Source organism: Pleurodeles waltl, chromosome 8 (genome assembly GCF_031143425.1).
Source record: "Pleurodeles waltl isolate 20211129_DDA chromosome 8, aPleWal1.hap1.20221129, whole genome shotgun sequence".
NCBI lineage: Eukaryota > Metazoa > Chordata > Amphibia > Caudata > Salamandridae > Pleurodeles > Pleurodeles waltl.
Window position 1 is genome coordinate 1,170,802,183 of NC_090447.1, and position 23,966 is coordinate 1,170,826,148.

General features: G+C 46.5%; 1 protein-coding gene and 2 non-coding genes across 3 annotated transcripts; all 3 read left to right on the forward strand.

Annotated features, from left to right (window-relative positions):
* Nucleotides 1–3,469: 3,469 nt before the first annotated feature.
* Nucleotides 3,470–6,362, forward strand: TPT1 (tumor protein, translationally-controlled 1). The gene is made up of 6 exons (XM_069205407.1): nucleotides 3,470–3,625; nucleotides 4,194–4,267; nucleotides 4,395–4,585; nucleotides 4,933–5,038; nucleotides 5,369–5,485; nucleotides 5,973–6,362. The coding sequence occupies exons 1-6, from the start codon at nucleotides 3,598–3,600 to the stop codon at nucleotides 5,973–5,975; spliced, it is 519 nt and encodes a 172-aa protein (XP_069061508.1). The 5' UTR covers nucleotides 3,470–3,597; the 3' UTR covers nucleotides 5,976–6,362.
* Nucleotides 4,701–4,828, forward strand: LOC138252473 (small nucleolar RNA SNORA31). Its single transcript, XR_011195217.1, has one exon. It is a non-coding gene; the product is annotated as a small nucleolar RNA SNORA31 (small nucleolar RNA).
* On the forward strand, nucleotides 5,218–5,290 carry LOC138252469 (small nucleolar RNA SNORD58). The gene has a single exon (XR_011195214.1). It is a non-coding gene; the product is annotated as a small nucleolar RNA SNORD58 (small nucleolar RNA).
* Nucleotides 6,363–23,966: the final 17,604 nt, after the last annotated feature.

A 23,966-nucleotide genomic window follows, 5' to 3' on the forward strand; every position in this document is an offset into this window, starting at 1 on the left:
CCCTTTTCAGGGAAAAAAACAGAAGCCTTCTTCTGCAGCCCTTTTTTCCCCATTTTGTTTCTTTTAAAACGAATTTCTTGCTGTATTTTGGATAATTTCTTGGTCTCCTCCAGGGGAACCCACAAACTCTGGGTACCTCTACAATCCTTAGGATGTTGGAAAAAAAGGATGCAAATTTGGCGTGGGTAGCTTATGCGGAGAACAAGTTATGAAGGCCTGGCACCTGAGGGGTGTAGTGTTCCGTGTTGGTCTAGTTGTTGGGAGACCGATCACGGAACACTGACCCGGAAGGTGAGACAGGGATGCAGGGGGAAGCCGCTAATGAAATAAAGCAGAGCGCGGGAGTTTGGGGTTTTTCCCCGCGACTCAAGTGTGATTTTAACAACGATGTATTTGTATTGAATTATAGCGCGCGAGGCCAGGGACGTGCCTTATAACACTGGCGACCAGGGTGGTCTCTACCACACGCTGCCAACACGCGCTGAGGAGTATAGACCGGGGAAAGGCCAGACCACACACGAGGGCACCTGCTGTCGCTGTTTGGGCCACCTATGGTGAGACTGTGAGCCAGCTGCCCGGACAAGTATCTAGATAGGGTGCAGGACACCCAGGTTGGGGGACCATGTGCTGCGCATGTATGACTGCCAGGAAGATACAGAAGAGCATGTCAAGTTCCACAACAGTGTGACACAACGTCACCACACCCAGGAGGGAGAAGTACAGCAAACATCGGACTACTGCACACTGTTGTGCGCCAACAGGAAACACAAACAGCTTGTGACAGATCACAACGTGAGCGAAGAAGGGGTACACAGCGACATAGCAGACTGAGAGAGGTGAGTCTGAGACAACTAGCAAGGATAACGCAGTCAATATGGCAGATGAACCAACGCCAGCCACCCAACAACAGCCACAGCACACGACAGGTGCGCTCCCGCCATTCGGGCACCTAGAGAACTACTTTGTGGCCACCCATGAGAAGGATGGGGCAGTCAAGAGGTCGTTGCTCCTACATTTTGTGGGTGATGAAATATACAAACTTTTCAGACACCTACCAAACACAGGTGCCCATGACGACTACGACGCGGCGGTGAGGGCTTTGAATGCACATTTCGATTCGCAGCTGAACCAGATTTTGAAAGATTCAAACTACGGCAGGCAAGACAGAGAGAAGGAGAGTCCATCGACCGGTTTTATGCTTGCCTCTGGGAACTGGCAAGTACGTGCACCAACGATGATCAACAGAAAGAGGTACGGGCACAAATCATACAGGGATGCAGAAATAAGACACTAAGAGGACTAATACTGAGACAACCAAACATCACTCTGGACGAAATATTAATCATGGCACGGTCCCATGATCTATCGGCTGCTAGAGCGGCTGCAATGGACATGGCGATGTCACACACACCAGAGAGGACCCCGGTGGTCAAAACAGAACATGCCGACGCGATCCAGTTGTCACAACTGAGGAAGAAATCTAGGTCATATGCCCCCACCAAGTCAGGGGGGAGGTGTGAGTACTGTGGGAGAGAAGAACACAACCCAAGAGACTGTCCGGCGCAAGGGAGGACATGTTCGAACTGCGGAAAACTGAATCACTTTGCACCCGTCTGCAAAGGAGGAGTAAGAGGAAGAGGAGCAAGAGGGAGGTGCCCACCCACCACAGCGATAAAACAATTATCACTAGATGACCCTAGATGGGGACAAACTACCCATTGTCGCGTCATACCTTACAGGACTCCTCCCCCAGAGAAGACGAAGAGGAAGAAGTGTTTCTAATATCATTTACCATTGACTTACAGAGGCACCAGCTGCCTCAACCCACTTGCATGATTGAAGTAGCAGGGTCCGCCGTCAAGGCCCTCATAGACACAGGAGCTCACGCTTAACAAGGCCCTTAGAATCGCCGTATTAGAAACCATTGATCCGGAACTCAGCCTTCACCGATTTTTACGAGAATACAGAGGAACCCCTCGCTGTACAACTGGCCAGACTCCGTGGTAGCTGATGCTTGCCGGACGGAGGCGAGACACCATCCCCACTGCCCCCGGGTGGAAACCCACCCCCTATCACCCGAAACAGACACAAGCCAAGAGGAAAGAAGTCAATGATAAGGTGAGCAGAAGAAGGTGGGCCAGGGTAAAAGACATTTGCATCAGCGACCAGGTGATCATCAAAGATCGGAAACCTGGATGGAAATTCCGCACACCCTATGAACCCGGAGTGTGGACAGTCAATAGGGTCTCCGGGACCATGGTGACATCAGAGAAAGGGAGTGATCGGTTGACACGAAACATCTCGTGGTTTAAGAAAGCAACGTTTGTGGAACATTCTGAAGATCAGGATGCGGAGGATCAATTCCCTGACTGGTCGACCACTGAAAGCCCTGAACAAGATTGTGAGAGTAAACTGCCATTGGCATTGAGACAACCAGTGAGTGCCGCCCCAGCGACAGTGCAGTGAGGCCAGATCCCAGACAGGGAGGTACAGTTTAAGACCCAATCCGCCACCCAGCCAAAAACTGAAGGACTTTGTTTGCATAATAACTTTTGATCCAGTTGGGGAGGGATGTAGTGTTCTGTGACGCTCTAGTTGTCGGGAGACCGATCACAGAACACTGACCCAGAAGGTGAGACAGGGATTCCGGAGGAAGCCGGCCAATAAAATAAAGCAGAGCGCATGAGTTTGGGGGTTTTCCCCGTGATCCCAGTGTGATTATAATCAACGGGGTATTTGTATTGAATTATAGTGCGCGACGCAAGGCCAGAGACGTGTACTATAACAAGGAGAAAAGACCTGGCGGCGAAGGGGTTAAGTTTTGAGGTACGAAGTCCATCTTCTACACCTGCTTTCTTATCATTGCCATAATTCATGTTGCTATTGATTGTTTGGTTGTTTTATTTTCCTGCTCCTTTCTTTGCCTAGCAATTGTTATCACTTGCTATATTTTTCCTCATATTGGAAGTATGTATTATCATTCTCTTTTTCATGCCAAAGGAAATGCGTTGTATTGAGCTCCACGTGTCAGCTCTTCGATTTCCGAACTCGGGAGGCATAAGTAGGAGCTGGTCTAGGAGTACAGTGATCGGCTGGAAAAAGATACGTGGGAGAACACACAGGGTAGCTCCGCGACCAGGTGATCTTGGAATAAAGAAGCTATCCAGAATCAGCAGATGTCGAAGTCACGGTTAGATCAACGCTTCGTTGCACTGACAAGAAACTAAACAACTTTTACATTAACATTGTAAATTGTATTAAGGTTTTAGAGGTGTTCACAGAGGAACCGCCTCTTTCGTGTAAGTGACACATTAGGAGTGTACGTTCAGGTAATGTACCTTTTAATACAATGATCTATTGCTTTTCCGGTATCCCCCGACCAAGAAACGAGAGAGTTCCTCCCTCTGCGTTCTCCTTATTTCACAGCGTGCTGCGTCATTGCCTACGCAACGTCTGTGACGTCTCAGGCCGTGCGCCGTATATGAGTCGAAGGGAGGCGGTTTTTCGCTCCTTTCCCTGTCCGCCGTCTGTCGCGCTGGTCTCTGTGTGCGCGCTTTCCCCGTCCGTACCCCGAGACGCCCCTACTCTCCCGCAACCATGATCATCTACAAGGACCTCCTCACCGGTACTGACCGCGTCATACTCTGGGGGTGGCGGGTTCTATTATTTGGTAGTTGTTTTCTTTGCGCGTTATACCTCGGCCGGATGCAGTCTATCGCTAGAGCAGACTGCGCCGCCATTATGCTGCGGGGCGGAGGGGTTTCTAACTGTAAGAGGCGAAGGAAGGTGGGCTTTATAAAGAGCTGGAAATATTTAACCCATGTCCCTCGTAGTGGTAGCTGTTCTATATACACCTCTTTTTACACTATTGATCTTTTAATACCTTTGTAGTTACGTTAGTCGTGACGCGTCTCTTGGCCGCACCTTAGTGTTTACGCCTTTTAACCGAGGCCTACGCTGGTGTTTGCTTTTCCACGATGTGAAGGCCCTGTACTCTGCTCACATAAAACGTCACGGGAAGGTATTTGGTTGGCAGCGTCTACATTTCGGTTAGAGGAGTTAAGTGTTCGGTGCCCCCCTACTAGGGGGATGGGAGTTGGTCCCTGTCCTGATCATGTGACAATGCTGCTGCCAGGCCTGAAGTGGGCCTACGCGTTGTCTCCGCCTCACCGCCTGTGTTTTTTTTATTTCAGAGGATGAGTTGTTTTCCGACATCTACAAAATAAAGGAAACTTGTAACGGTATCTGCATTGAGGTGGAGGGGAAGGTATGCAACAACTGACTGCTCAGTTCTACTACTTTATTCCATTAATTTGTTCTTTCTAACTTTTGTTTTAGCTCTGTCGTTACTGTTTGCCCGCTATGAAGTGACGTGTTTTTTTTGATAATTGCAGGTTGTAACCCGAACAGAAGGTGGTATTGACGATGCACTTATTGGTGGGAACCAATCGGCAGAGTGCACAGAGGTTGAGGGGTCGGACCCAACAACAGTCAGCGGTGTCGATATAGTATTGAACCATCATCTTCAGGAGACCGGCTTTACCAAGGAATCCTACAAACAGTATATCAAAGACTACATGAAAGCGTAAGCTATTTAGAACTACATTTTCAGCGGGGCGTGCATGTATAGTTTGTGGTCGGTCATTTACAAAACTTGTGTATCCTTGTTTGTTGTGCCGTGATAATTTGTTTACTTTTGAGTGCATCTATTGATAGACCCTGAGCTACGTACCATTGCTTTGTGGTTTGCACTAAGATGCTAAATCAATTTCTTTGCGCTTTCTGTTTGCTATTTGTGGCAGTTCAGATTGAATAAAAGAATACAAACGTCAAATACCATTGCTCTGGTTTGACTGACATTATGCAGGGGTGGGCAGACATCTGCTAAGGTAACAATGTTTTAGACTTTGATCTTTTTTTTTTCTTCTGCAGAATAAAGGCCAAACTTGAAGAGACCAAACCTGACAGGGTGAAACCATTCATGACTGGGGCTGCTGAGAAAGTTAAAGCTATACTCGCTAACTTCAAAAATTATCAAGTAGGTTATTTGATGAACATTAAGTACCCTATCTTGTTTTACAGATTTGTAGACAAAACGGCTGTCTTTGGTCGATTGCGCTGTCTCAACACATCTGCATGTCTTAAAGTTAAGTGTATACAAGGAACATGTTACCATGAACGTTCTGCGTATTGTCTGGTTTGGCTGATATGTCAAAGTTGCTGTGATGATCCTCTTAGGACACCTTTGAACTGTATACCTTCACATGAAATTGCTTTACATCTGAGTGACTTTGCCTAGCCATTTACTGTAACAAAGTCTAGCAGAAGCTTTACGCCTTCCGTTAACCCTTTCTACTTTGATTTTTAGTTCTACACTGGAGAGAAAATGAACCCAGAGGGCATGGTTGGATTGCTGGATTACCGTGAAGATGGAGTGACGCCATATATGATTTTCTTTAAGGACGGCTTAGAGATTGAGAAATGCGTAAGTATCCAGCTGCTTTCTTTGGCTCACTCTGATAGCAGAGCCACTGGTATTGTGATGCTGTGGCGTTTCCCATTATTATGGGCTTGCCACTTAATTGTCTAGCTCGAATGAATTATTAGTTACTAAAACAGCTGCCACTGAGTTCGCTCGTGTTTGATCCGCCTGTGTTATACCACACTTTCACTGCATGGCAATCTTTATCCCCATGTTATACCCCTGCATGGGATTCTCTTTGCTGCAAACCAGGGCAGCCCGTCGTCAAGTACTGTTCCGAGATCAGGCATCACTGTGCTTGCTTGTGCTATGGCAGTTTTGACCCTTAGCTGTACCCTTGTTCGTACCCCTGAACAGTTTACCAATCGAGATGTTAGCACAAAGTTTCTAACACTTTTGTTCTTATTCCTATGGAATGTTTGGTTCGATAAATGTACATAATTGAGTTGGTAAGGTAATGAGACTAAATAAATGTATTTTTTTATTCCAGTAATACCTACTTTAAGCGCATTGGATTTATCACAACTGGCTGCTGCTTTTTCATCCACACAAGGACTGAGTTGTGTGTAACTGGACTGGTATCGCCTTCAGCTTTGTTCGTCTTTTCACCCCGACTCTCGCGTGGAGGCCTTGTTTTAACCAAGTCGTTAGGTTGGTAAAATAAAATGCGTTGCAACTCTTCCGGTTAATGCCTCAGTCCTTTTTCTAAGGTTCATAAGCCTTGCGCAAATGGATCACTGAACGTTTCCAGCTATTTACACTAGTCGTGTTGACTTGGTGTTAATCTTCATTTGCAAGATTGCATTCATCTAGAGGAACGTAAAGAATGACTTGACAAACTGTTTCGAATCCCAAATAAAGCATCTTCAATTTTACCGTGCAGGAGCTTGTCTTCATCGTATCTGGTTCTATGTTAACTTCCTACACCTTCAGGCTTTGGAGTACTTAAGTGTTACGAAGTGCCTGGCCTGTTGCCGAGACGAGAATACGTGTTTTAGTAGCCAGCACCATTTTATGACCCATTTTTGCGAGTAGTGCATTAAACTTGCAACATTTGCGTTGCTGAAGCTCTAAATTACAGCTTATAACTTTTGTTGGTACTAAATTTTCATTGTTGTCCGATCTGCTATCCCAAGAACTGCCCATCCTGTAGTACTGCACATCCTATGAGGTCTCTTGCTCTCTGCTTGTAGCAGGCTTCCTTTTCCCAATCCATTTTTTCCCCTACCTCCTGCTGTTGAATTTTATAGTATTCTGAAATTGATTTTGATCGTTATCAAATTATGTTGGGGTCCCGGTTGGACTATTTTTGATATCTGAGCTTGTTGAGGTCACCAAGCTGATCTGGGACTCCAGAAACTCTGCCCTGTTGGGCGCAACAGTGATGCCTTTTCACTCACTTAAGAACCCTAATTTGTGTGCAATGGTGTAGGTTGCTGGGATAAACTTGTATTTTCCCCATCCCAGAAGGCACTCGGTAGGGTTTCCTCCTTTCAGTTTTCCTTTTTGGCTTGGTGATGGAGCAGCTGGTGATTTGGATCAGGAAGGACGTTAACCTACATGGTTTTCGTTAGGGTGGCATTGTGTGACCATGTAGCTACGTTCAGGCCCATGGGGGGGGGGGGGGGGGGGGTTTGAGGGGACTCAAGGGGCATTTAAACCTCTGAGATGCAAAGGTGTGCCATACCTTCATTGGTTACTTAATGACCGATGTTTGAAAAAGAGGTTGAATTGGGAAACTTGATAGATAGCACAAAAAGTATCTCGTGCTAGCTATGCCTTGCAGACGGCTTGTTTCCACCGTGAATACTACAGCCCTGATTGTGGAGAATGAGATTTGCGTCCGCGAGCTATTGACGTTGGAGGGATCTGGATGGAACGGTTGGGCATTGCTGCGTATTAGAACAATAGCCACAATATAATTGCGCGTCTCTTGATCCTCTGATTTGCCCCTTGTCTGCCTGATCTCATGGCATGGACTACTGGAGTAGAGCTGCTAAATCTATAAATGGAGAGGGTGTGCTAACAAGCATCTCGAAGTTTGGCGCCGGTGGATCTCGGGTTCTATACCCAACAATTCCTAATGTTACTTTACTCCATTATTGCACGTAAACGGGGTGTTACTGGTTGTCACAATGTATAGTGGTGGTTGGGTGCGTTTGCGCTACTTTGCACCTGTTTTGTCCTGACGAACATTTGTTTCAAAAATACTTATTTTAAAGCTAATCAGTAAGTTCATTTTTATATTTGTGACCATTTTAATTTCTACCTTTTGAATGACAGATGACACGCAGTTGATAATGTGGCTAGATTGTGCCTTGAGTTGGCCACTGTTAATTGAATGCGTAACACCTTGGAACCTACTTTAGCAGCTGGTGCCCAATGGCCTCGGTATTAAGGTCTGTAATTGGATATTTCCAAGGTCCATTTGATGCAATTACAGCTCCCCTAAAACTCCTGAACTCTCGAACCAGACCCCTTCCCCCTCCCCCCAAAAATGTCGAGTCTACCCTGGTACTATTATCTTGTCAAGGTGGGAAGAGTTAGCTGATGCCTGTCACTTTGCATGAGTGAGCATACCTGTGGACTTGCTAGACACAATTCTGGCCTATAAGAGGTGCCATTTTGGTATTCTGGCACATTGTTTTGAGGATGGTCTAACATCGATTTTTCAAGACCGAAACATTGACAACTATGCCACACTTCTCTATAAATGGCCTCTGAGTGAGTGGGTGCTATTTCCCTATATGTGCATATAGTTACAGCTTTATTAACAAAAATCCAGATGTTTATATTTTGATATAGAATATGCCTTTTTAGATCGGTGTATACATTACTCTATATGAATATTTGAACTGGTTGGTTTCATCTGATTTGAATATTGTGCAATCTTCCTCTAAATTATTCCTTCGGGAGTACATATTAGTGTTTATTTTCTCACCTAGTCTTCTGAGGGACCATAAGAATACCAAGGTTTGTGACTCTGTACCAGAATATTCTAGGTATGGGCATCTGAGAAAGGGCCTTTCCCCACACTTCACACAATATGTGCCTAGCTGTGGATTTTGGTCTGTAGCTCAGTCGGCACCTAGGAAAACCTACCAAACCAGTGCATTTTTGAAAACTATACCCCTAGTGGAACCTAGGATGGGGTGACTGGTGGCGTCTCACCAGTTTGTTACCCGGAATCCTTTGCAAACCTCGGTTTGGCTAAACTACACTTTCCCCTCACATTTCGGTGACAAAGTTCTAGAATCTGAGGGGAGCCACACACTTCCTTCTACCCAGCATTCCCCCACATCTCCTGATAAAATGGTTCCTGGTGTGGGTAGGCCTAGATAGGCAGTGCCTCAAAACACTACATAGAGCCACCAATGTTATCAAACACCTCTGCTTCTTCTCTCTCCCCCCCCCCCCCCCCCCCCCCGTCCCCCCCAGGTGCATAAGTGGTTATTGCCCTCCTTGGGGGTAGATAGGCTTAATAGAAATAGGCAGATCTGCCCCCAAGAAATAACCTAAAATAAATTTGCCCTCCAGGGGAGTGACCCTTGCCTAAGCATTGCCTTGCATGAAACTGACTTATGGAAAATCCCTGGATGCTTTTCCTTTAATTTCATGCTTCTGCCTCCTGGTCGGAAGAGAAATGCTTTGTGAGCTGATGTCAGCAGACTTCACTGGGATGGAAGGGGAAGCGATTTCCACTTCCATCCCTGGATGGAGTGTGGGTGGGAGGCCCACAGGGTGAGTGCTAGCACTCCCCGTGGGCCAGGTGCAGGACGAGCTGGTCTCTACTACCATGGCTGAGGATGAGACCCGGGGGTGGTGCTAAAAGCACTACTCCTAAATGTATATTCACCCATGGAATGCCAAGAAGGCAACACTACTTTTAAAAGCTCTCAACCTACCCAGTTGCCTACACAAAAAAGGAAAAGTATAAAGCAAATTGGGGCATAGAAAAACAATTGGTACACCAGGGAACTTAAACCAGAGAAGAGCAGTAGAGACAAAAAGGTTTTGATAAATCCTTACTCTGAGGTAAGCCTATCATAAAGAGCATTGGCAAGCAAACAAAAGGCATAAAGAAGAAATATGGAATAAGCTCCTCCTGACCAGTAAGTTACCAAATAACAAAGCATACCTGGGGTGTGATAAACAGGCATGTCTTGGGATGGGTACATCACCATAATGCAGGTAAAGAGTAGGCCCACAACTGGGAAATGTATTCTACACCAACAAGTGAGAAGAGCTAAAATAACTGAGGTCTGGCAACATAACCTTCAAAATCAGCTGGAGGGACACAAGATGCAAAAGAGTGCATTGTAACTCACAGCAATGATGCAGGTGATCCAGAAAACTGTCCCAGAGTTAGACCAAGAGGTGTCCCTACCTGTCTAAGAATATATTAGCGACTGAAGGGGAGGTCAGCAGGCCCAAATGGACTACCAAGTGCACTGTTTAAGCACAATGATGGGCCAGTTACCTAATGCCCCTTTGTAGGAGGCGGGACTGGCTTGTAGTGAGTACCAAGGGGTACTTGCACCAGGCCCAGTTATCCCTTATTAGTGTATAGGGTGTCTAGCAGCTTAGGCTGATAGATAATGGTAGCTTAGCAGAGCAGCTTAGTCTGAACTAGGAGACGTGTGAAGCTACTACAGTACCACAAGTGTCACTTGCACAATATCATAAGAAAACACAATACACAGTTATACTAAAAATAAAAGTACTTTATTTTTATGACAATATGCCAACGTATCTCAGTGTACCCTCAGTGAGAGGATAGGAAATATGCACAAGATATATGTACACAATAGCAAAAATATGCAGTATAGTCTTAGAAAACAGTGCAAACAATGTATAGTTACAATAGGATGCAATGGGGACACATAGGGAAAGGGGCAACACAAACCATATACTCCAAAAGTGGAATGCGAACCACGAATGGACCCCAAACCTATGTGACCTTGTAGAGGGTCGCTGGGACTATTAGAAAATAGTGAGAGTTAGAGAAATAACCCTCCCCAAGACCCTGAAAAGTGAGTGCAAAGTGCACTAAAGTTCCCCCAAGGACAAAGAAGTCGTGATAGAGGAATAATGCAGGAAAGACACAAACCAACAATGGATTTCCAATCTAGGGTACCTGTGGAACAAGGGGACCAAGTCCAAAAGTCACAAGTAAGTCGGAGATGGGCATATGCCCAGGAAATGCCAGCTGTGGATGCAAAGAAGCTTCTACTGGACAGAAGAAGCTGAGGTTTCTGCAGGAACGAAAAGGGCTAGAGACTTCCTCTTCGGTGGACGGATCCCTTTTGCCGTGGAGAGTCGTGCAGAAGTGTTTTCCTGTCGAAAGAACGCCAACAAGCCTTGCTAGCTGCAAATCGTGCGGTTAGTGTTTTTGGACGCTGCTGTGGCCCAGGAGGTAGAGGGGACGTCGAGCAAGACAAGGAGCCCTCTCAACAGCAGGTAGCACCCGGAGAAGTGCCAGAAACGGGCACTACGAGGATGCGTGAAACGGTGCTCACCCGAAGTTACACAAAGGAGTCGCCGGAGACCAACTTAGAAAGTTGTGCAATGTAGGTTAGAGTGCCGTGGACCCAGGCTTGGCTGTGCACAAAGGATTTCTGCCGGAAGTGCACAGGGGCCGGAGTAGCTGCAAAAGTCGCGGTTCCCAGCAATGCAGTCTAGCGAGGTGAGGCAAGGACTTACCTCCACCAAACTTGGACTGAAGAGTCACTGGACTGTGGGAGTCACTTGGACAGAGTTGCTGGATTTGAGGGACCTCGCTCGTCGTGCTGAGAGGAGACCCAAGGGACCGGTAATGCAGCTTTTTGGTGCCTGCGGTTGCAGGGGGAAGATTCGGAGCTTCTAGTGCAGAGAGGAGGCAGACTACCCCCACAGCATGCACCACCAGGAAAACAGTCGAGAAGGCGGCAGGATCAGCGTTGCAGAGTTGCAGTAGTCGTCTTAGCTACTTTGTTGCAGTTTTGCAGGCTTCCAGCGCGGTCAGCAGTCGATTCCTTGGCAGAAGGTGAAGAGAGAGATGCAGAGCTCTGATGAGCTCTTGCATTCGTTATCTAAAGTTTCCCCAGAGACAGAGACCCTAAATAGCCAGAAAAGAGGGTTTGGCTACTTAGGAGAGAGGATAGGCTAGCAACACCTGAAGGAGCCTATCAGAAGGAGTCTCTGACGTCACCTGGTGGCACTGGCCACTCAGAGCAGTCCAGTGTGCCAGCAGCACCTCTGTTTCCAAGATGGCAGAGGTCTGGAGCACACTGGAGGAGCTCTGGACATCTCCCAGGGGAGGTGCAGGTCAGGGGAGTGGTCACTCCCCTTTCCTATGTCCAGTTTCGCGCCAGAGCAGGGCTAAGGGGTCCCCTGAACCGGTGTAGACTGGCTTATGCAGAATTGGGCACATCTGGTCCCAAGAAAGCATTTCCAGAGGCTGGGGGAGGCTACTCCTCCCCTGCCTTCACACCATTTTCCAAAGGGAGAGGGTGTAACACCCTCTCTCAGAGGAAGTCCTTTGTTCTGCCATCCTGGGACAAGCCTGGCTTGACCCCAGGAGGGCAGAAACCTGTCTGAGGGGTTGGCAGCAGCAGCTTCAGTGAAACCCCAGGAAAGGCAGTTTGGCAGTACCAGGGTCTGTGCTACAGACCACTGGGATCATGGGATTGTGCAAACTATGCCAGGATGGCATAGAGGGGGCAATTCCATGATCATAGACATGTTACATGGCCATATTCGGACTTACCATTGTGAAGCTACATATAGGTAGTGACCTATATGTAGTGCACGCGTGTAATGGTGTCCCCACACTCACAAAGTCCGGGGAATTGGCCCTGAACAATGTGGGGGCACCTTGGCTAGTGCCAGGGTGCCCTCCCACTAAGTAACTTTGCACCTAACCTTTACCAGGTAAAGGTTAGACATATAGGTGACTTATAAGTTACTTAAGTGCAGTGTAAAATGGCTGTGAAATAACGTGGACGTTATTTCACTCAGGCTGCAGTGGCAGGCCTGTGTAAGAATTGTCGGAGCTCCCTATGGGTGGCAAAAGAAATGCTGCAGCCTATATGGATCTCCTGGAACCCCAATACCCTGGGTACCTCAGTACCATATACTAGGGAATTATAAGGGTGTTCCAGTAAGCCAATGTAAATTGGTAAAATTGGTCACTAGCCTGTTAGTGAAAATTTAGAAAGAAATGAGGGCATAACCACTGAGGTTCTGATTAGCAGAGCCTCAGTTAGTCACTACACAGGTAACACATTCAGGCACACTTATGAGCACTGGGGCCCTGGTGAACAGGGTCCCAGTGACACATACAACTAAAACAACATATATACAGTGAAAAATGGGGGTAACATGCCAGGCAAGATGGTACTTTCCTCCACCCTTTTAAACTAAATGCATTTCCATCCCCATGTGGACCACTCATTTTGGGGAAAGCGCTTTGGCTCAGGGCACCTGGTTAGCAGGGGCCCTTGGCACTACAATTTCTAGGCTACATCAGAGAAAGTGGGGGCTAACCATGTCAACAAGAGGCCTTTTCTCACACACCCCAAGGCCCAAACATAAGAGGATGAGATTACCCTTTCCTTAGTTAGTTTTCATCCAAGTGCAAGAAGCTGGAGAGGCCATCTGCAGTGGCACTGGCAGTCCCAGGTCTGTGTTCCACTTAAGTCCATTCCCTGTAGGGAAATGGGTCACAGAAGCAGTTTGGGGCTCTCACCTTCCATCTGTTGTAGCCATCTGAGAGGCATGTGCTCAGTCTGAACTATGAAGTGAGATCCAAAAGGGTATGGTCTCATCTTCAGGCCCCACACCACACCCTAGGGAGTAGTTTCTTGCTTTATAAAAGCAGCTGGCTGGTCAAGTCCATCATTTTTCTGAGAGGACCGCTCCTATACCCATTTCAGAAGCATTTGTTTAGACTGAGTTGCCTGGAGTAGTCATGCTTGTAGGACTGGAGCAAAGCACATGACATTCTTCAGAATGTCAAAAGCCTTTTGACAACGCCCTGTCAAATTAACCTTTTTGGTAATTTGTTTGGAGGTTAGCTGTCGGGTCTAGGCATAGGTATCAGTAATTTTAACTTGAGCTGAAGTCCTGGTAGCTATGGCATAGAGTAGGCAGGCATAACATAGCAAAAAAGTACATTTGCATGAGTTAGAGGAAGCTGCAGGAAGTGATTCTTGATGGTGGCATTTTTGATGTTTTTCAGAGTGATATGGTCAGGGCTTACACCTTTTGTTAGTAGTTACATATTTTCTTCTATCTCTGGGGATTACTGTGCTTTTTGGTCTGTTGCCAAGCAGGAGCTCCTTGGAAGGTTGTCAATTGAATAAGTGGTGGCAGATTTGTATTTGACCTCAGAAGACTTTTCCTGCAGTGACAATATTTTTTTCTGGTTCTAGGTAGAGGTTTGGACGATGACTCTTGGAACAAAATAACAAACAGTTTGTGGTCAGTGATCACCTAAAACCTGAGGCCTTAGAGATAGAGGTAGAAATAACAACATACCCAACATTTTAACTGTTTAGTGACCATTAGCACTGTCTGAATCAGGAAATTTCAGTGGTTACACCCTAGTGAAGGCTTTCAGTGGTTGAATGTGGTTAAAATTAACAAAGGTTAGCCGCTAGTAGTTACATATGCAAGAGTGACCCACAGTACTGCCACATGAATGTGGACTGATGTCTACTTTTAGCCGAGCAGGATTAGCTTGGCCTTAATTCTTCATTTTGATGTGGCTAAGAGTAACTTTGGCCCTTCATGCTTCTTATTCAGTTTCCAGGCGATAGAGATATTCAGGGCTTCACAAAGGGGCCTGTCAGTTTATTAAATTCTGAATGAATGCTGGGATTGTTTTAGGTGGAAAATTACCAAATGTCAGCAAATACAGCATGTGCTGGTGGCTTTTCTGCTTGCTGCTGGTAGGAACATTCACAGTTGTTGGGCTGATATTTTCTTTGATCCAATACTGGTGAGTGAAAATTTGTATCTGGGGCCAGCACTAGCTTCTGTGTAAAGGCACAGTTATGCTTGAGCGATGCATCATTTAGGGCATACCTTGAGTTAGTCATGGGTGAGGCCTGACGTGGCTTGATGGCAGCTCTACATGTTCTATGAGCCACCCAGGTGTCATCTGGTAGAGCAAGCATAATTTCCACCATTTTGCTTCAGTTAGTCATCTACAATTCTTAACATGTCCTTGTGAGAATCTTTGATCCAAGTGTGTGAACAGTGTCAAAGGCAGCATCTTACCTGGCGGTACATTTGCATTGGTGGGGAAGCTGAAAGAGGTTTGCTGGTGTTGCTGCAGGCAACCAGTGTAGTTTGGTTGCTAGTGTTTGTGGACCACTGTAGGGATTGGTCCTGTCCTCTTTTGCCTTGCCAATGTGAAATCTCATGCCTATCAAGGCAGATGCTATTATAAACCATAGGAGAACCCGTAAACCCAGTTGAAACTTGGACAGAGTGTGATACATACACGTCTCAACAGGTATTAGTCAAAAACAAATTGACAATAATTAATTAAAAGAAATCAAGGGAAACACCAGTCATGTTACTGGTAGTTATATTTACAAAATCGGAAAGAAAAATAGGCAGACTCAACAATTCTTTGAATCATGTGCAACAAATAGAGAGTGAGCACGTGACCAAGTGCCTGTGAAAGGCGCATGTGAAACCTGTGAAGAAAGTGAACAATAGTACACAGGCGATGATTTCGAGATTGTAGAACAAAAGATGACGATGGACAATCATTATATCATGTTATAAATCATAAAGCCAAACTGTTTGGTGTCAATTGTGTTTTGAACCAGTATTACTTGAGGTGGTCATAAGGACACGAATCACAGAGGGATTAATAATTGCTGTCGAAGGAGTAAAAAGATAAAGGAGAACGAAGTTAAGAAGAAAAAAAAAACAATCCAGTTGATGTTAAATATCCTCTTATAGTTGCAGAGGGATACACCCAAAGAGTCAGTAGCATTAGATGAAAGATGAATGCTCTACTACAACTGTGCCTAGCCAAGACTTGATTGACAAATTCTCACACCAAAGAGTGAAAAGTTGTTCGAAAAACGTAAATGGTTAAATAAATGTAGACTCGTAGCCCACTCTATGTATATTGTAAGTCATAGGTGTAGGAAGATGGCTCCCTGTTGCAGTTACCCCCCACTTTTTGTCTGGTATTGATGCTGACTTGACTGAGAAGAGTGCTGGGACCCTGCTAACCAGACCCCAGCACCAGGGTCTTTCACTTAAAAATGTACCATTGTTCCACAATTGGCACATCCCTGGCACACAGGTAAGTCCCTTGTAAAAGGTACAAGTGGTACCAAGGGCCCTGTGACCAAGGAAGGTCCCTAAGGGCTGCAGCATGTGTTGTGCCACCCTAAGGGACCCCTCACCTAACACAGGCACACTGCCATTGCAGATTGTGTGTGTTGGTGGGGGAAAAAAGGCAAAGTCGACATGGCACCCCCCTCAGGATGCCATTCACCCAAAATACTGCCTGTGGCATAAATAAGTCACCTCTCTAGCAGGCCTTGAAGCCCTAAGGCAAGGTGCACTATACCACAGGTGAAGGCATAGATGAATGAGCCATATGCCCCTACAGTGTCTAAGTCTATTCTTAGACATTGTAAGTACAGTGTAGCCATATTAAGTATATGGTCTGGGAGTTTGTCAAAAACGAACTCCACAGCTCCATAATGGCTACACTGAATTCTGGGCAGTTTGGTATCAAACGTCTCAGAATAATAAACCCACACTGATGACCGTGTTGGATTTATAAAAAAGAATGCACACAGAGGGCATCTTCGAGATGCCCTCTGTATTTTACCCAATTCTTTAGTGCAGGACTGACTGGTCTGTGCCAGCCTGCTGCTGAGAGATAGGTTTCTGACCCCATGGGGTGAGGGCCTCTGTGCCCTCTGAGGCCAGAAACAAAGCCTGCTCTGGGTGGAGGTGCTTCACACCTCCCCCCTGCAAGAACTGTAACACCTAGCAGTGAGCCTGAAAGGCTCAGGCTTTGTGTTGCAATGCCTCAGGGCACTCCAGCGAGTGGAGATGCCCGCCCCCTGGACACAGCCCCCACTTTTGGCAGCAAGTCCAGGAGAGAGAATTAGAAAAACAAGGAGTTGCCACCCACCAGTCTGGACAGCCCCTAAGGTGTCCTGAGGTGCCCCCTGCCTTTAGAAATCCTCCATCTTGATTTTGGAGCATTCCCCCAATAGGAATAGGGATGTGCCCCCCTCTCCACAGGAAGGAGGCACAAGGAGGGTGTAGCCACCCACAAGGACAGTAGCCATTGGCTACTGCCCCCCAGACCTAAAAACACCCCTAAATTGAGTATTTGGGGGCGACCCTGAACCCAGGAAATCAGATTCCTGCAACCTGAAACAGGAAGGACTGCTGACCTGAAAGTCCTGCACAGATGACAACTGCTTTGTCCCCAGCCCTACCAACCTGTCTCCTGACTCAAAGAAAACTGAACAACGACGCATTAGACAGGGACCAGCAACCTCTGAAGCCTGAGAGGACTGCCCTGAACCCGAAGGACCAAGAAACTCCAGAGAACAGTGGTACTGTTCTCCTACAGCAACATCTTTGCGACAAAGAAGCAACTTTTAAAGAACTCACTCTTCCTGCCGGAAGCGTGAGACTTCACCCGGCGCCCCCGGGTCGAGCTCCAGAGAGAGAACAAACACCTCAGGGAGGATTCCCAGGCGACTGCGACCTCCTGAGGAGCCCGAGATGACCCGCTGGACCCCCACAGCGACACGTGCAGAGAATCCAAAGGCTCCCTCTGACTGCGACTGCCTGTAACAAGGAACCTGACGCCTGGACCGAGCACTGCACCCGCAGCCCCCAGGACCAGAAGGAACCAAACTTCAGTGCAGGAGTGACCATCAAGCGGCCCTCTGCCTATCCCAATAGGTAGCTGGCCCGCGAAGCCACCGCTGTGCCCTGCCTACACCGCTAGATTGACCCCCGGGTCCCTCCATTGATTCCTATACAAAACCAGACGCCTGCTTTGCACACTGCACCCGGCCGCCCCTGTGCCACTGAGGGACTGTTTTGGGTGCCTACTTGTGCCCCCCGCCACCCCGACCCCCCGTGCTCTACAAAACCCCCCGAAGAAGCAGGTACTTACCTGTTGGCAGACTGGAACCTGTTCTTCATAGGCGCCTATGTGTTTTGGGCCCTCCTTTGACCTCTGCACCTGACCGGCCCTGTGTTGGTGGTGCAGTAACTTTGGGGTTGCCTTGAACCCCCAATGGTGGGCTGCCTGTGCCCAGGAATTTGAACTTGTAAGTGCCTTACTTACCAGAAAAACTATCCATTTCTTACCTCCCCCAGGAACTGTTTATTTTTGCACCGTGTCCACTTATAAAATAGGTTATTGCCATTTTAACTAAAACTGTGTATGTTACTGCTCTAATTCAAAGTTCATAACTTACCTGTGTGGAGTACCTTGCATTTTATGTATTTACTTCAAATCTTGAATCTTGTGGTTTTAAAATAAATTAAGAAAATTGCCTCCAACTGACGCCTTGGAAGGTTGTCAGTTGAATGAGTGGTGGCAGATTTGTTTTTGACCTGAGAAGACTTTTCCTGCAGCGACAGAATCTATTTTTTATGGTTCTAGGTAGAGGTTTGGATGATGACTCTTGGAACAAAATAACAGTTTGTGGTCAGTGTTCACCTAAAACCTGAGGCTTTAGAGATAGATGTAGAAATAACAACATACCCAACATATTTTAAATGTTTAGTGACCATTAGCACTGTCTGAATCAGGAATTTTCAGTGGTTACACCCTAGTGAAGGCTTTCAGTGGTTGAATGTGGTTAAAATTAACAAAGGTTAGCCGCTAGTAGTTACATATGCAAGAGTGACCCACAGTACTGCCACATGAATGTGGACTGATGTCTACTTTTAGCCGAGGAGGATTAGCTTGGCCTTAATTCTTCATTTTGGTGTGGCTAAGAGAGTAACTTTGGCCCTTCATGCTTCCTATTCAGTTTCCAGGCGATAGAGATATTCAGGGCTTCACAAAGGGGCCTGTCAGTTTATTAAATTCGGATGAATGCTGGGTTTGTTGTAGGTGGAAAATTACCAAATGTCAGCAAATTCGGCATGTGCTGGTGGCTTGTCTGCTTGCTGCTGGTAGGAACATTCACAGTTGTTGGGCTGATATTTTCTTTGATCCAATACTGGTGAGTGAAAATTGGTATCTGGGGCCAGCACTAGCTTCTGTGTAAAGGCAGAGTTATGCTTGAGCGATGCATCATTTAGGGCATACCTTGAGTTCGTCATGGGTGAGGCCTGACGTGGCTTGATGGCAGCTCTACATGTTCTATGAGCCACCCAGGTGTCATCTGGTAGAGCAAGCATAATTTCCACCATTTTGCTTCAGTTTTGTCATCTACAATTCTTAACATGTCCTTGTGAGAATCTTTGATCCAAGTGTCTGAACAGTGTCAAAGGCAGCATCTTACCTGGCAGTACATTTGCATTGGTGGGGAAGCTGAAAGAGGTTTGCTGGTGTTGCTGCAGGCAACCAGTGTAGATTGGTTGCTAGTGTTTGTGGACCACTGTAGGGATTGGTCCTGTCCTCTTTTTCCTTGCCAATGTGAAATCTCATGCCTATCAAGGCAGATGCTATTATAAACCATAGGAGAACCCGTAAACCCAGTTGAAACTTGGACAGAGTGTGATACATACACGTCTCAACAGGTATCAGTCAAAAACAAATTAGCAATAATTAATTAAAAGAAATCAAGGGAAACACCAGTCAAGTTAGTGGAGTTATATTTACAAAATCGGGAAAAAAAATAGGCAGAATCAACAATTGTTTGAATCATGTGCAACAAATAGAGAGTGCGCACACAGTGCATGTGACCAAGTGCCTGTGAAAGGCGCATGTGAAACCTGTGAAGAAAGTGAACAATAACAGTACACAGGCAATGATTTCGAGATTGTAGAACAAAAGATGACGATGGACAATCATTATATCATGTTATAAATCATAAAGCCAAGCTGTTTGGTGTCAATTGTGTTTTGAACCAGTATTACTTGAGGTGGTCATAAGGACACGAATCACAGAGGGATTAATAATTGCTGTCGAAGGAGTAAAAAGATAAAGGAGAACGAAGTTAAGAAAAAAAGAAAAAAACAATCCAGTTGATGTTAAATATCCTCTTATAGATGCAGAGGGATACACCCAAAGAGTCAGTAGCATTAGATGAAGGATGAATGCTCTACTACAACTGTACCTAGCCAAGACTTGATTGACAAATTCTCACACCAAAGAGTGAGAAGTTGTTCGAAAAACGTAAATGGTTAAATAAATGTAGACTCGTAGCCCACTCTATGTATGTTGTAAGTCATAGGTGTAGGAAGATGGCTCCCTGTTGCAGTTACCCCCCACGTTTTGCCTGGTATTGATGCTGACTTGACTGAGAAGAGTGCTGGGACCCTGCTAACCTGACCCCAGGACCAGGGTCTTTCACTTAAAAATGTACCATTGTTCCACAATTGGAACATCCCTGGCACACAGGTAAGTCCCTTGTAAAAGGTACAAGTGGTACCAAGGGCCCTGTGACCAAGGAAGGTCCCTAAGGGCTGCAGCATGTGTTGTGCCACCCTAAGGGACCCCTCACCTAACACAGGCACACTGCCATTGCAGATTGTGTGTGTTGGTGGGGGAAAAAAGGCAAAGTCGACATGGCACCCCCCTCAGGATGCCATTCACCCAAAATACTGCCTGTGGCATAAATAAGTCACCTCTCTAGCAGGCCTTGAAGCCCTAAGGCAAGGTGCACTATACCACAGGTGAAGGCATAGATGAATGAGCCATATGCCCCTACAGTGTCTAAGTCTATTCTTAGACATTGTAAGTACAGTGTAGCCATATTAAGTATATGGTCTGGGAGTTTGTCAAAAACGAACTCCACAGCTCCATAATGGCTACACTGAATTCTGGGCAGTTTGGTATCAAACGTCTCAGAATAATAAACCCACACTGATGACCGTGTTGGATTTATAAAAAAGAATGCACACAGAGGGCATCTTCGAGATGCCCTCTGTATTTTACCCAATTCTTTAGTGCAGGACTGACTGGTCTGTGCCAGCCTGCTGCTGAGAGATAGGTTTCTGACCCCATGGGGTGAGGGCCTCTGTGCCCTCTGAGGCCAGAAACAAAGCCTGCTCTGGGTGGAGGTGCTTCACACCTCCCCCCTGCAAGAACTGTAACACCTAGCAGTGAGCCTGAAAGGCTCAGGCTTTGTGTTGCAATGCCTCAGGGCACTCCAGCGAGTGGAGATGCCCGCCCCCTGGACACAGCCCCCACTTTTGGCAGCAAGTCCAGGAGAGAGAATTAGAAAAACAAGGAGTTGCCACCCACCAGTCTGGACAGCCCCTAAGGTGTCCTGAGGTGCCCCCTGCCTTTAGAAATCCTCCATCTTGATTTTGGAGCATTCCCCCAATAGGAATAGGGATGTGCCCCCCTCTCCACAGGAAGGAGGCACAAGGAGGGTGTAGCCACCCACAAGGACAGTAGCCATTGGCTACTGCCCCCCAGACCTAAAAACACCCCTAAATTGAGTATTTGGGGGCGACCCTGAACCCAGGAAATCAGATTCCTGCAACCTGAAACAGGAAGGACTGCTGACCTGAAAGTCCTGCACAGATGACAACTGCTTTGTCCCCAGCCCTACCAACCTGTCTCCTGACTCAAAGAAAACTGAACAACGACGCATTAGACAGGGACCAGCAACCTCTGAAGCCTGAGAGGACTGCCCTGAACCCGAAGGACCAAGAAACTCCAGAGAACAGTGGTACTGTTCTCCTACAGCAACATCTTTGCGACAAAGAAGCAACTTTTAAAGAACTCACTCTTCCTGCCGGAAGCGTGAGACTTCACCCGGCGCCCCCGGGTCGAGCTCCAGAGAGAGAACAAACACCTCAGGGAGGATTCCCAGGCGACTGCGACCTCCTGAGGAGCCCGAGATGACCCGCTGGACCCCCACAGCGACACGTGCAGAGAATCCAAAGGCTCCCTCTGACTGCGACTGCCTGTAACAAGGAACCTGACGCCTGGACCGAGCACTGCACCCGCAGCCCCCAGGACCAGAAGGAACCAAACTTCAGTGCAGGAGTGACCATCAAGCGGCCCTCTGCCTATCCCAATAGGTAGCTGGCCCGCGAAGCCACCGCTGTGCCCTGCCTACACCGCTAGATTGACCCCCGGGTCCCTCCATTGATTCCTATACAAAACCAGACGCCTGCTTTGCACACTGCACCCGGCCGCCCCTGTGCCACTGAGGGACTGTTTTGGGTGCCTACTTGTGCCCCCCGCCACCCCGACCCCCCGTGCTCTACAAAACCCCCCGAAGAAGCAGGTACTTACCTGTTGGCAGACTGGAACCTGTTCTTCATAGGCGCCTATGTGTTTTGGGCCCTCCTTTGACCTCTGCACCTGACCGGCCCTGTGTTGGTGGTGCAGTAACTTTGGGGTTGCCTTGAACCCCCAATGGTGGGCTGCCTGTGCCCAGGAATTTGAACTTGTAAGTGCCTTACTTACCAGAAAAACTATCCATTTCTTACCTCCCCCAGGAACTGTTTATTTTTGCACCGTGTCCACTTATAAAATAGGTTATTGCCATTTTAACTAAAACTGTGTATGTTACTGCTCTAATTCAAAGTTCATAACTTACCTGTGTGGAGTACCTTGCATTTTATGTATTTACTTCAAATCTTGAATCTTGTGGTTTTAAAATAAATTAAGAAAATTGCCTCCAACTGACGCCTTGGAAGGTTGTCAGTTGAATGAGTGGTGGCAGATTTGTTTTTGACCTGAGAAGACTTTTCCTGCAGCGACAGAATCTATTTTTTATGGTTCTAGGTAGAGGTTTGGATGATGACTCTTGGAACAAAATAACAGTTTGTGGTCAGTGTTCACCTAAAACCTGAGGCTTTAGAGATAGATGTAGAAATAACAACATACCCAACATATTTTAAATGTTTAGTGACCATTAGCACTGTCTGAATCAGGAATTTTCAGTGGTTACACCCTAGTGAAGGCTTTCAGTGGTTGAATGTGGTTAAAATTAACAAAGGTTAGCCGCTAGTAGTTACATATGCAAGAGTGACCCACAGTACTGCCACATGAATGTGGACTGATGTCTACTTTTAGCCGAGGAGGATTAGCTTGGCCTTAATTCTTCATTTTGGTGTGGCTAAGAGAGTAACTTTGGCCCTTCATGCTTCCTATTCAGTTTCCAGGCGATAGAGATATTCAGGGCTTCACAAAGGGGCCTGTCAGTTTATTAAATTCGGATGAATGCTGGGTTTGTTGTAGGTGGAAAATTACCAAATGTCAGCAAATTCGGCATGTGCTGGTGGCTTGTCTGCTTGCTGCTGGTAGGAACATTCACAGTTGTTGGGCTGATATTTTCTTTGATCCAATACTGGTGAGTGAAAATTGGTATCTGGGGCCAGCACTAGCTTCTGTGTAAAGGCAGAGTTATGCTTGAGCGATGCATCATTTAGGGCATACCTTGAGTTCGTCATGGGTGAGGCCTGACGTGGCTTGATGGCAGCTCTACATGTTCTATGAGCCACCCAGGTGTCATCTGGTAGAGCAAGCATAATTTCCACCATTTTGCTTCAGTTTTGTCATCTACAATTCTTAACATGTCCTTGTGAGAATCTTTGATCCAAGTGTCTGAACAGTGTCAAAGGCAGCATCTTACCTGGCAGTACATTTGCATTGGTGGGGAAGCTGAAAGAGGTTTGCTGGTGTTGCTGCAGGCAACCAGTGTAGATTGGTTGCTAGTGTTTGTGGACCACTGTAGGGATTGGTCCTGTCCTCTTTTTCCTTGCCAATGTGAAATCTCATGCCTATCAAGGCAGATGCTATTATAAACCATAGGAGAACCCGTAAACCCAGTTGAAACTTGGACAGAGTGTGATACATACACGTCTCAACAGGTATCAGTCAAAAACAAATTAGCAATAATTAATTAAAAGAAATCAAGGGAAACACCAGTCAAGTTAGTGGAGTTATATTTACAAAATCGGGAAAAAAAATAGGCAGAATCAACAATTGTTTGAATCATTTGCAACAAATAGAGAGTGCGCACACAGTGCATGTGACCAAGTGCCTGTGAAAGGCGCATGTGAAACCTGTGAAGAAAGTGAACAATAACAGTACACAGGCAATGATTTCGAGATTGTAGAACAAAAGATGACGATGGACAATCATTATATCATGTTATAAATCATAAAGCCAAGCTGTTTGGTGTCAATTGTGTTTTGAACCAGTATTACTTGAGGTGGTCATAAGGACACGAATCACAGAGGGATTAATAATTGCTGTCGAAGGAGTAAAAAGATAAAGGAGAACGAAGTTAAGAAAAAAAGAAAAAAACAATCCAGTTGATGTTAAATATCCTCTTATAGATGCAGAGGG